Here is a 12,951-nt window from a genome sequence, read left to right as displayed (position 1 = left end):
GCTGCCCTGTTGACTTCATTCTCAGGCAGTGTCTCCCCTTGAGTGGTAAGATGGCTGCGTTGTTCCAGCCTCAGCATCTCCCTGAGCCTCCCTACCTATGGCACAGTCATGCACACACACAGTAGTTGTTTCTGAACAAATTGGAAACAATAAGCTCCAAGTGTCATTAGCTCCCTCTAGGCCCTTGTATCTACCATGTGTCAAACACAATTCTAGGGGCCTTATATATATTCTCTCCAGTCTTCACAACAACGTATGGAGTCCCTGTTATTATCATCAGGCCCAGAGAAGTGAAGTAAGCTGCTCAAACTCACACAGAAAGTAGCAGAGCTCAGTCAGCCTGGCTCCAAAGTCTGTGCCTCTCTCTTCCTCACGTGGGCTTTGGAGGACAGAAACAATGAGGCAGGCCAAGAAGTTAGGAACGGGTTGCATAGTGCACAGAAATACTTCATGCATGAAGGCAGAAACAAGCGTTTGCAAAAGATCACATCCAGTGGAGTCCAAGGTTTCATTTGCATCATGGTGAAAATTGAGAATGGAATAAATTGGCAACTCCAGGCTTCGGAATAATCCATTGTAGCTGTGGCAATTCACACACCTGAGTGGCCATCTTGGTAATGACTCTCAGGTGTATCTCTAGACAGTGTTGTAATAATTATGGAAGGGGCATAAATAAAATCCCTGAACTGATGCTTAGCACATAATACAGGCTGAATAGATGTGTGGTGGCTTCAGCCATGTCCCTTCAGCTGGAGCCAGAGAATTCAGCTAAAGTTTCAGGGTACCTTGTTTGTGCCTTTTGTGGCAGTCACTATGGCTACCATGCCCCAGTGTGTCACTGAAGCCCATCATACCTTGAAGAATGTCCCACTACACAGCCCTCCGCAAACCACATTTGCAGAACTAGGCAGAACTCCAAAAACTGATATATTTTCCTGAAAAATGTTCTCATGGAACTCAGAAGCAAGTAGGCCCACATTTTTAAAAAATTCATTGATTACAAGCAATAGGAAAGCAGTATCTCAGATACTGAAATTATTTCTCTTTACACAAATAGGTACCTCACTCTTTATCCCCATCAAAAATACGGGTTTCACAAACCTCAAGCATTTGGGGAGGAAAATGGTTAGTCAAATATCTGAATAAGCAGAAAGTACTAGGAAATGTCATTAGGACAATTGTTTGAATTCTCTAACCAACTGTTTAGTCTACGTTAATACAGTTATTTTGCAATACTCAACTTTAACTCAAAAGCTATTTTTTATTAAATTCTTGAACTTACAGAGCCACAGAGGATTTCCAGTTTCTGGTTCACAAATTGCTTCCTGTCTTCACAAATCATTATTTATTCGATGTGAGTGGTCACTGTGGTAATTTCCAGGAGGAGCCTTGATTCTGCCCATGGTTAATTACCTCCCCTAGGATAACCTCAATGGTACATTCCAGAAGGGGACTGATGAGTTTGGGGTTCACATCCCATTCATTTGTTAGCAATTATTCTTGTCTGATGCAGAAATACTAGAATGAACCATTCAAGGCTTGAGTTTTGGAGTCAGATTGCCTGGATTCAAATCCAGCTATTTCTGCTGTTTGCTACCAGAGCATTGATAGGAAAGATAGCCTATTTCTTTATCTGTAAATGGGGGTGATAATAGTGCTTGGTTCATAGAAAAGTTGTGAGTATTGAAAAGAAAAATACATGCATAATATTTGCTCATTTCTTAGCACAAAGCGAGATCTTACTTTTAAATGGTAATACCGCCATTGAAATTATTATTTTGGGTTTGCTTATTCCTGGTACTCGGTTTTTGTTTGTTTAGTTTTTTTTTTTTTTTTGGTTTTGGTTTTTTGGTTTCTTGTTTGTTTTTTTACTGTCTTCTGATCATTCTGTCTGTTCCACCAAATATTGACACCTTGTCACTACATAGATCGATTATGCATTGTCTATACAGAATATTTTAATATCTTCTTGCCATTAATCTTTTGAATGAAAAAGAAACCAGTTGTTTTAAGTGAATTTTGGGAATTGATCTGCAACATGGTCCCTATCATAAATTAGTGGATGTATTAACAACATTTGGGCAGACCAGCAATTTCACAGATAATATTTACTGCTTTGGGGATGGAGGGGAGATTGTAGCCCTTTCTTGGAGAACTAAAGTTGAATCCAAATCAGATTAAGGAGGGAAAATGGTGGTGTAATTGAGATGATGGGAATTGGAGTAATGTTCCTTCAAACACAGATGGTGTAGGATGAAGTTTTCAGGTATGGCTGAAGCTGTTGGTGAATGAAGGCCTGGATCATGGGTGGCAAATAAGCTCTTGGCACCTTCTGCCTTTCCTCTATTCCTGGTCCAGGATTGTTCTAACTGATCGTGCCACTGTTTCCCACTGAATCCAGGGCACCCCCGAATCCTTCTCAATACAGCAATCCAAAACTACCAATCTATCCTAGTTATCAAGGGAACTTCTTTGTCCAGCTGTAGATCTTTTAATCAGAAATATTTTACGAGTTGAGATAGTAAAACTATCTCAAAATCTTACTCATTTGGAAAAAGATAAATTAGTAAAATCTAAATTAGTCTCCATTTTCAAGGTTGTGGGGGAACCCAATCACACAGATAATTAGTTAGACTTTGATTTACATGGGGATCTTGGAAAAGACACACACATACACACCCACACATACACAAGACCATATGAGTTTAATGAATGACATATTGCTGCCTTTGCATGTTTCCTCTTGCTGTTTTAACAGATTAATTAAACCAAGTTTCCCTCTATTTTCTGGGGACTCTCTACACATTCAAAATGAAACTTCAGAAATAGTTTGGGGGTCAGGGCATCTGTGTAATGCATAAAGTAGGAATTAGATAAGTACATACCCCTGGTTACACGCCCATCCCACACTAGGTATTTTAGTAAGAAATCATGGTCTATAAAGTGAGCCTGTATAAGTTCCAACTTTTTCCCCTGTACTTTGGAACCTGTTTGTGTCTGTACAGATGGTCTCTGTCAGTTGGAATAGTCGGGGGAAAAATGTAGCATAAGTGAACAAAATTAGCAAATGACATAGCAAACAGAGAACAGCACACAATTTGATTGGGGACAGATCTAGGGACTGAGAAATTTCCCAAGTAATGGTAGGTACCATCAAGCAGCTTAAGGAGTTACCAAAGCACAGATTTAAAGAAGGCAGGAAAATAACAGGAATCAGACAGTTCCATGATGTGTATTTCAATACATTGACGTAACCCCAGTGCTTTCATTGTGGTATGACTGCTCTTCCATTGTCTGTATTTGTATAAATTAAAAAACAGTTCTGTCTGTACTATATGATATGAATTCATGCTGAACAAAATTTCAAAAAGTTCATGTAAAGAGTGATTTCACAGCAACTATCATATCAGGCTCCTGGAAAATTGCACTTGAACTTCAGTTCCACCTCAGTCACTCAAAGGAATTTAAAAATTGGCTTCCAGCCATTCTTGTTCTTCAACATGCATTTCCAGATATGCCTCAATAATACAAACATTAAAGCCTATTGATTGTGAGTTAGAATCTGTTCTTACCAGAGCCTCACTGCTAAGTGGACGTCAACACTGACTTCACTGTGCCCTGGTCAGGACACCTCCAAATTCAGGGCGTTGAAGAAAGCACAGGGTAACACTGCTGTGAAGGAACCACTTTGAACTTCATAACAAAATTACAAGAAAAGCTTTGAACTCTGCCAGATGATAGATGCTATAAATAACCATTTATTCAAAGAAATGTTTCTTACTTGAAATCTTGAGAGTGCCTTGGGACTAAGAGATGGGAAACAGGAAACATGATTTGTAAATCAACCCTCCCTGCTCCTTATAGGTCATTGTCGTCTTCTTCTTCGTCTTCTCCTTTTCCTTTTCCTCTTCCTCCATCATCGTTGTCATTGTTGTCATCGTTGTCATCGTTGTCATCATCATGCTGTTAGGGCAAACGCAATACAGAGTGGTTAGAGGGTAGATTTTGGAACACACAAACCTGAGTTTTACTCCTGGTCCCTGTCACCTGCTAACTATGAGTTTTACTGCTCTGTGCCTCAGTTTCCCCACTTACAAAATGGGGATTATAATAATTCTAACCTCATAGGATTATTTTGGGAAATAGATGTTATATATAAAGTGGCTGACACAGTGAGTGGCAGACAGTCATTGCACAGAAACATTGGCAGTTAAAATCCTAACGATGGTAGTTAGTAGAGGGATAACTATGGGATAAGTATTGATTAATGTTAGCCCCAACTCTGATGGAACTCTGAGGTGTTCAGGCTCACTTTGTGAGAGCCTCTGGTAGGAACATGCCTTACATGGCTTCCAAACTGTTATACATAAATTGATTTTTTCAAATCAAACTCCACTTACCCATTGTTCTATTTCAAGGATGATGATTTGTTAACTGTGTTACTGGACAGGAGCCCCTAACATGTGAGCTGTAAGAGTCTCTTATTCCCTGTCTCTTTCTGCAACTCCCACCCTCAAAAAGGGCAATAAGCTAGTGGCTTGGGGGCTCGGTGCTACTGTTTGTCATGTTTCCTCTTACCAGAGGTCCATTTCCTCTTGTTTCAAAGATTGTTCAGGCATCAACTGTCCTGGGAATTCTTGTTGAACTTTCCACCCTGACCTCTCCCTGGCAGGGCTAGACCAAGTGTCCCTTTCCTTCACCTCGACAACACCATGTCATTACATGCCTCCTCCTCTTATCACATGGTACTTACTGTCTGCCTCCCGCACTAGACTGTGACCTCTATGAGGGTAAGAATGATGTCTTATTTTTTTATGTTTATTTATTTATTTTGAGCGAGAGAGAGAATGTGTTTGCACAAGCAGGGGAGGGGCAGAGAGAGAGGGAAAGAGAGAATCCCAAATAGGTTCCTCACTGTCAGCACAAAGCCCTAGGCAGGGCTCAATCTCATGAATCATGAGATCATGACATGAGGCAAAATCAAGAGTTGGACAGTTAACTGAGCTACCTAGGTGGCCCTGTCTTTTTTTTTATGTTCTCAATATTGAGTGGCTTATACATAAGACTCACTTTTAAATTTTACTGAACCAAACTGATCTAACAATAACATTTAGTGCCCTGAGGAATAGATCGAGAAATACAATTGTAAAGGTGGCCACAAAAAAATGGCATCCATTTGAGGTGCTGAAAACATATTCACATATGTAGTGCATCTAAAAGCAGGAAAACACATTTCTTCTGACTCAGATACTTCTTGCCTGAGTTGAAACTCTAACCTGATTTCTTAGGTTTGCTTTGTCAACACCCTACCCTTCTTTCCACACCTCCAGCTCTAGGGCATATCCCATGGGCTGCTAGTCTTGGCTCATTTTTTTGAACTTCCCAAATGAGCAAACCAGCATGCAAGCAATTGCAAGGACCCCAACATGTAAGGGTGAATCAGGTGAAAGTACACACAGCAATTATCTTCACTCAGCAATTTGGCTGCCAGGAGCTCCCTGCCATGTGAAAGAGAGGTTGCAGCAGGCTTCTGTGTGGTAGGAGAACTTTTTGACCCTCTCGCAGCTCCAAGTTACTGCCCACCACCTGCGGGCTGGCTACTCTTCCTCCTGCCTGGAGTAGCCTAGCTTTGTAGGAATTCCCCCATGGTATGCAAAACAAAACAAGAACAAAACGGTGGTGGACAGAGTGGAGGCATTGGCAAATTCTTTAGGATGCAAATGTGTGGCCCTTTCTACCTCTACCCTAAACCAGTTTGGTTGCTCATTCATTCCGCAAGTGCTGTTCGTTAGGAAATTATTGAGGGTACAGGGGTGAGTAATGTAGGCAGATGTCCACCTTCACATAGTATTAAGGGGTATGAAGAAACTTAAACAGGCTAATAGGATAGAGCACATAGGTGAGCAGCTTGCAAGAAGGCAAACAGGAAAAGTTTCTAGGGAAGGAGCAGGCTTGTAAAAATCAGTGAGACGGCAGGTGGGGAGAATATTCCACACGGAGGAACAGGAAATGTAAAGACTCAGAAGACAGAATGATATGGCATGTTCAAGCAACAGAAGTAAAGATGGCTACATTGGCTGGAGAATAAGGGGGCAAGTAGAGGCCGCTATTGGAAGTAAGGTAGAAGAAGCAGCTTGTGCCAGAGGAGACAAAACACGTAGGTCATCACAAGGAGTCTTGGTTTCTTTCTACATGTAGTGGGAAGCCGTTGAAGGGTGCCAAGCAGGAAAGTGATGAGACCTGATTTCTGTCTTGAAAATATTACTCTGGGGGTGCTGGGTGGCTCAGTCAGATGAGCATCTGACTTCAGCTCAGTTCATGATCTCACGGTTTATGAGTTTGAGCCCTTTGTCAGGCTCTCTGCTGTCAACACAGAGCCTACTTCAGATCCAGTGTGCCCCGCCCCCACTCATGCTCACGTGTGCTCTCTCTCAAAAATAAACATTATATATATATACATACACACACACACACACACACACACACACACACATACACACACACACACACACATATTCTGCATATTCTGGCTGCTGTAGAGAAGGGATGCAGACAGTAGGGGGTGTCTGGATGTATGGCAAGAGAGGAAGCAGGGAGACCAGTAAAAGAGATAGTCCAGTGAGAGATTATAGGGAATTATAGTAGGGCTGTAACAGGGAAGATAGAAAGAAATGGATGTTTTCCTGAATGATTGCACTTCAGCCCTTTAGATGGATATTTCCACTCATGCTCATTTTGTGAAATATGTAGCTACCTGCAGTATGAATTTGGACATTTGGAGAAACATCAAAACACTCAAAAAAAACACATTTGGAGCATTTCTTTCTTTCTTTCTTTCTCTTTTCTTTCTTTTCTTTTCTTTCCTTTTTTTTTTTTTTTTTTTTTTTGGATATTTATATTGTGAGGTGGTTTCAATGTAACTTTCTCTGGATGCTCTCATGACACTCATTGCTGACCTTTGACCCCTCTGTCCTCTTTCCCAGGTCGTCCCATTCCACCTACATCCTCGTCTAGCCTCCTCCCATCTGCTCAGCTGCCTAGCTCCCATAATCCTCCACCAGTTAGCTGCCAGATGCCATTGCTAGACAGCAACACCTCCCATCAAATCATGGACACCAACCCTGATGAGGAGTTCTCCCCCAATTCATACCTGCTCAGAGCATGCTCAGGGCCCCAGCAAGCCTCCAGCAGTGGTAAGGAAACTGTGGTGTCTGAATGTGTGGTGTTGTCTGTGTGACATTCTCATGTCTCCGGCAGAATGACAACTCTGACTCGAGGGCTGGGGAGAAGGTGGTGTGGGCAGCATCAGGTGAAATACGCTTGTCGCTTTGTGGCATTGCTGTTCCAGGATACATTTATTGAAGGTCGCAGTTACTAAAGAGGTTTTGCTTATCTTAACAGGGCTTGGGCCTCCTTCAGTGAGAGGGATTTGCCCACTGCTGCACATGAGAGCGCTCGGGTCTCAAAGGTGAAGTGTAGAGAGACAATGGAATATTGAATTTTGTATTACTACCATTCTGGTCATAGCCGAGTGACCCTGGACACCCTCACGTGCCCAATTTGTGTGCATTTCAGATCTCTTGCTTTTTGATGGTTGGCTTCTGACTCTTTCTCGCTTGCTTGTTTAGATGATTTTGTGATTAAAATGCATTCCCTTGACATGAATACTGAATGCCTTGCCAAGTCTAAAGTGTTTGGGGGGTGACCTCTCCTATAACCCTCGACATGTACCACTTCACTTGAATTTAACAAGCTGATCGCATGGTACCATGATAAATATTGCCTCTAAAACTTGAATTCTCCTTGTGGTTTTCACCTGCACAGAGCAGAGGCACTGGTCACAAGGTTCTGTGCCACCTCTGAGGATTTTGTGGCTACTGCTGCAGCTCCAATCTCTGGATTTTAGGTAGAATTGCCCTGGGCTCAGCAGTGGTCATGCCTTATTTTGATGTCTTGTTGGTGAAATGTTCACAAAACATATAAACATAGGAGTGGACGACATCTAGGGTTAAGTACCCATGGCCCAAAGAGAGACGTTTTCAGAAATTAATTGTTCCTGACCCAAAAGCTTTGGAGTTATCGTCTCAATATGTTAATTAACATATCCCATCAAAGGCAATAAGGAGCTTTCCATGCCAAGAGTGCACCTTGGTGAGGTTGTGTTTTGGCTTCATCCACGAGAATATGCCACCACAGGCCTCAACCTCTGGTTTAGAGAGGACCCCCCAAATATACTGAAGATGATTCATTCTGAAGATGGAATGATGGACTGCTCTCTATGATGGCCCATGCCCTTCTTCAAAGCCAGGCCTGATATATTTAGTAAACTCGTATTCTTTTTCAAAAAAATTACCTAATCAAATCTCTCATCAAATGAGCAATCCATTGTTGATATTATGAAGGCCTTTAATCTACCATAAATCTTTATTAGAACTCATCAGAGCTTCTAGTTTGAGAGAAATGTGATTATGGCACTCTTAAAATGACATTACATCATTGGGGTGATTGGTTTATCATTTGGAGAAGAGACATCAATCATAACTAGCATAACCACACAGTAAATGAATTCAACCTTTCTACCGCGGAACAATGACACTGTAATTGCTCAAAATCAGGCTTAAAATGAAATCGGAAAATGCTCTTTCTTCAAATGTGATGTTAACTTAATGGAATATATTATGAAAAATCATGTTTGAGGAAATTCTATATAATTAAAAATATGTGGAAATATATTCCCTTTTTCCTTTCATTGGAACCTGATTTTAGCTACAGAACCACTTTTTGCTGCAGAGATTATGTTGCATTTAATTGAACTATCCTCGCTTATGTTTTGCTGCTTTTTATTTCATACTATGTAATCGTGATGAATATTGTATTATGAAGGACAAGAGGCTTTTGAAATGAGGTGCACCTGCTGATAGCTTTTTAAAAACAGACAATTATTAGGGAGAAAATGAGCTTTTAAAAAGTATATCCTTTTATGCATATATAGATAGCCAGGCAAAGATGATTTCCATAAGAGAGGTCAGTTTGTATCTCAGGGCCATACAGAACGTTTTCTCAGTGATAACACTGAGTGATTTCTTTTCCTTTTTGACATTGTATCAGATTGTAAGTTGTTGATAGGGTATTTTTGTTGGCTTTCTGACTAATCAAGACCTCATTTTGGTGGACACAACAGTTCTGTGTGTTCGGAGTCAAACTTATCCATTTTTCATCAGTCACATCAATTTGTTCAGCTCGCTTAAGATTGATAGTGATTTAAGCTTCAGTAACAGGGAAAATACCACAGAACATTTGAGGGTCCATTTTCATCCCAAATGAGAGCTGTATGGATATGATTTCTTCACCCGAGGGGTGAACACCCGATTGTGCAATACCCTTGTTTTCAGCAGGTACTTATATGAAAACTTGCTAAAGCTCTGGCCAACAGGCAGTCATTCAAAATTCTTGACTCTCGCTTAGCTAAGTGAGTGTAAATCCAGTACAAATATGTGTGCTCTTAGGTGTGTGTGTGTCTTGTGGAATGGATTTGGGGTCTAGGGCGATTTGGGGATTCTATCAAGATCTGAATGCTGTTGCCATGAATTTAGATTTGACATAAAGGATCAAAAATAGAGTTTGACACAGAAGATGCAAAGTACAAAGCCGTGTCTCCGTGTTCTGAATTGAATTTGATGAAAGGGGCTGGATTTTCTGTAGGTGTCTTGACACAAACAAAATGACCAGGTGATTGGTTGTGTTACGTTTAGCTGGTTAATTACACAGAATTTTTTAAGTTGGTTTCTTGTCACTGACCTTGTGTTCTGAAGATCTGGTACCAATTTGATCTTTGTCTCTTTCTTAAGTGAAATAAAACCTCTTCCAACATATTCAGCCCATACATGACAGTAAAAAAAATTTATTTGGCTTCTTCTTGTTGCTGTTAATACTTAACATTAGTGAAGCCCATCGTTAGGAGAGTCGCTGTGCACATTTCCTGCCCAAAGAGCCTCTGTTCTAAAGAGACAAACTGGACATAAGCTACACAACTAAAATGTTTTGACAACATGAAAACATCCTCAAAGCAACAAGAAAACTTCACCTTTATGACTTGACTGTCATTATTTTCTATGATGGTAGTGTATTTTTTAGTGGACAGTACTAAAACCTCAGCACCTCCGGAGCCAAATTGTTCTAACCCTCAATCTATGCCAATCGAGCAGATATCCAGATATGGCTAGTGAGATGCTTTGAAGAGTGGTGTTTTCCTTTCCCTTCAAGTATTTTCTTCCAGGTAGCTGAGCTCTGGCAAGTGGCTCATCCCGTGTTCTGATCTTCTGCCAGGGCGGGTTAGCTCCAGAGTTGTTTCCTGTATACAGAAGCATAATTTCAAATCCTATGAAATAACTCATCTGGAAAAAAATCTGGATCCCAGCAGCAGCATAATGGAGGATCCTGCAGATGGAAGAATAAGACAACCTTCCAAATCAGAATAGGGTTGCAGTTTGCTATCAGCATACAAGGCAGAAAATGTACATGCAGCCACATGATAATCTAAAAACATTGGCTCACCTCCCCTCTCATAAAAGGTTGAATTTTGGGTTTTTTTTTTAAGTCTAAATAAAGGGTTTAAAACCTTCATTAGTAACATCAAACTATACAGAAGGAATGTAAAAAGGAAGTCTCTGCCAGGACCCTTTCATTTGGTCCTTTGTGGCAAAAGAGATGTCTCAGTTGGAGAGTCTTCATTTGTGCATTAAAGGTGCCCCGAGCCCTTTTTAAAAAAAGCAATGTCGGGGTGCCTGGGTGGCGCAGTCGGTTAAGCGTCCGACTTCAGCTCAGGTCATGATCTCGCGGTCCGTGAGTTCGAGCCCCGCGTCGGGCTCTGGGCTGGTGGTTCAGAGCCTGGAGCCTGCTTCCGATTCTGTGTCTCCCTCTCTCTCTGCCCCTCCCCCGTTCATGCTCTGTGTCTCTCTGTCTCAAAAATAAATAAAACGTTAAAAAAAATTAAAAAAAAAAAAGCAATGTCTTAGTTAATTATAAACAAAAATAGTACATCAGGACCAGCCAGCTTCAGGTTTCCATGAGTGGCCCAAGAATTCAGTTGCTTACCTAACTTAATGATTACCTTACTTATTCAGCATCAGAAAACAAGAACTCCATCACTTCCCACCTCTTGGCCAAGATCCAGTGTAGAGAACAACTCCATTCATTTATTCAGCCATCCATGCATTCACTCATTCAACCATCTATTCATTTGTTCATTTTCTTATATCTCCCCCATAATATTTGATAGCTTATAACACTTTTTTTTTACTGGAAAACTATAATTAGATGACACAATAAGGGTGAAGGAAAAATGTATGGGAGATAGGGTGGGAAACATATGTATAGGCTCATATGTAAAGTCACATTCCGTTTTTTAAGATAGGCAGAAAATTTGATGCTAAGCTTCCTAGAAACCAAAGAAAAAAGGGAAACACATTTAGGACAAGATGCATAACATCCATGAGATGAAAACAAATCAACTTCTTCAGGGAAATTCTATGAATTCTCATAGGGAGGCCAGAAATAAATTTCCCTTAAAAGAGATAATGTGTGCATCCCAGATGACTAAATTCTCAGTACCATGCCATAATACATTTGCTAAAGAATTTCCTGTCAAAATTTCTTGTAAATGTCCCCCACATAAGCCATAGAAAACACTTGCAGTTAAAAGACAATTCTACAAATGTCCAAACATTGCACAGCCCAGGGATAAAACTTGATCCATAGATAAACCTTAGTTTTACCATGTATATACCGCATTCCCGGAGACAAGAGACCTTAAATATCATTGCTCATGACTAAATTTTTCTAGGAATTAACTGACTTTGAGGTTGTAGTTAGACCTATAAAAACAGACATTCTATGTTACAAATTTGTCTGCATAGCCAGAGATATGTTAGAACTTCTATATTCTGATGAAAATGAAAGCACACCATTCGAGGATGGCCCACCCATCGTCCATGGGGCTGGATTTGGGACAAGCAAAAAGGGGGTACCCAGAATTTTTCTTAAGTTAATGAAACTTCTTCCCCTTTATTATATTTTAGGTTTGGGTGAATTTTTTTTCTCTAACATACTATAAATTGTCTTGCCCTCTTAAGCAGCTATGCTCAGTGTAATTTAATTCAGTTTTGGATTTTCTGAAGAGCTTACAGCAATTACTATGCACATTGATGATTGTCCTGTGCTGATAACACTGACTCCTTTTCTGAAAGTCATTGTACAGCGTGAGGTGCTTTGCCACCTCTCCGCATGTCCTGCATTTTGACTTCATCTTCTGCCCTTTGTAGGCTCTGCTGTCTCCTCTGCTTCACTCCATCATGTGGAGACCTCCACCGCAGGGTTTCTGATCTCAGATTCATAGCAGATGCTCAATATTTATTAAATAAATTAATTAATTGTCTTCAGTAAATCCCTTCATTTTATTAATCGACTTATTTTTATCATGTATGATGGAAAAAAACAGATAATTAAAGGGAAGGAGGGCAGATCAGAATGTCTCCACGTGGGGAATATGCTTATTTTGTAAAAAATATTCAACAGACCTCTTTTGTGTTCTGTTTTGGACGTTTTTAGGCACTGTAGGCCTTTATAGTTCATATTTAAATGAGACGGTTTTTAAAAACCCTACTTGGGCACATTGTCGTGGCAGGGCCGGTGCAAAGAACAGGGTGGGTACTCTGGGTAGGACTCCTGACCAGAGAGGGTACACCTGTCTGGGAAAGACTTCCTTTCTCACTTGTGATCTTAGGGTCTGGAAATCAAGTCCCAACGTCATTCCCTTTATCACATTGATTTTGTTTCGTGCGTGAGCCACTTGGTTCTAAATTCTTCCCTGGCTCAACCTGGCTGTCTGAGTCAGATGTTCAGAGCTCCCTGTAACCCCTTCCTGGGACCCAGGCAGTGGTTGGCCCTGGCTGC

The 12,951-nt window shown here is 40.8% G+C and overlaps 1 protein-coding gene across 3 annotated transcripts in view; it reads left to right on the top strand.

The window, feature by feature from the left end:
- Positions 1-12,951, top strand: part of TENM2 (teneurin transmembrane protein 2) — a 941,161-nt gene that overhangs the window by 556,727 nt on the left and 371,483 nt on the right. For 2 of the 3 annotated variants that reach the window (XM_042992783.1, XM_042992777.1), the window contains exon 3: positions 6,984-7,193. The exons of the other annotated variant lie outside the window; for it this stretch is intronic. In XM_042992783.1, the coding sequence (XP_042848717.1) occupies positions 6,984-7,193 (210 nt within the window). The remainder of the gene's footprint in view (positions 1-6,983; positions 7,194-12,951) is intronic. 3 annotated transcript variants of the gene reach the window in all.

The sequence above is a fragment of the Panthera tigris genome, chromosome A1 (genome assembly GCF_018350195.1).
Source record: "Panthera tigris isolate Pti1 chromosome A1, P.tigris_Pti1_mat1.1, whole genome shotgun sequence".
Classification (NCBI taxonomy): domain Eukaryota; kingdom Metazoa; phylum Chordata; class Mammalia; order Carnivora; family Felidae; genus Panthera; species Panthera tigris.
This window is presented reverse-complemented; position numbering and strand designations above follow the sequence as displayed.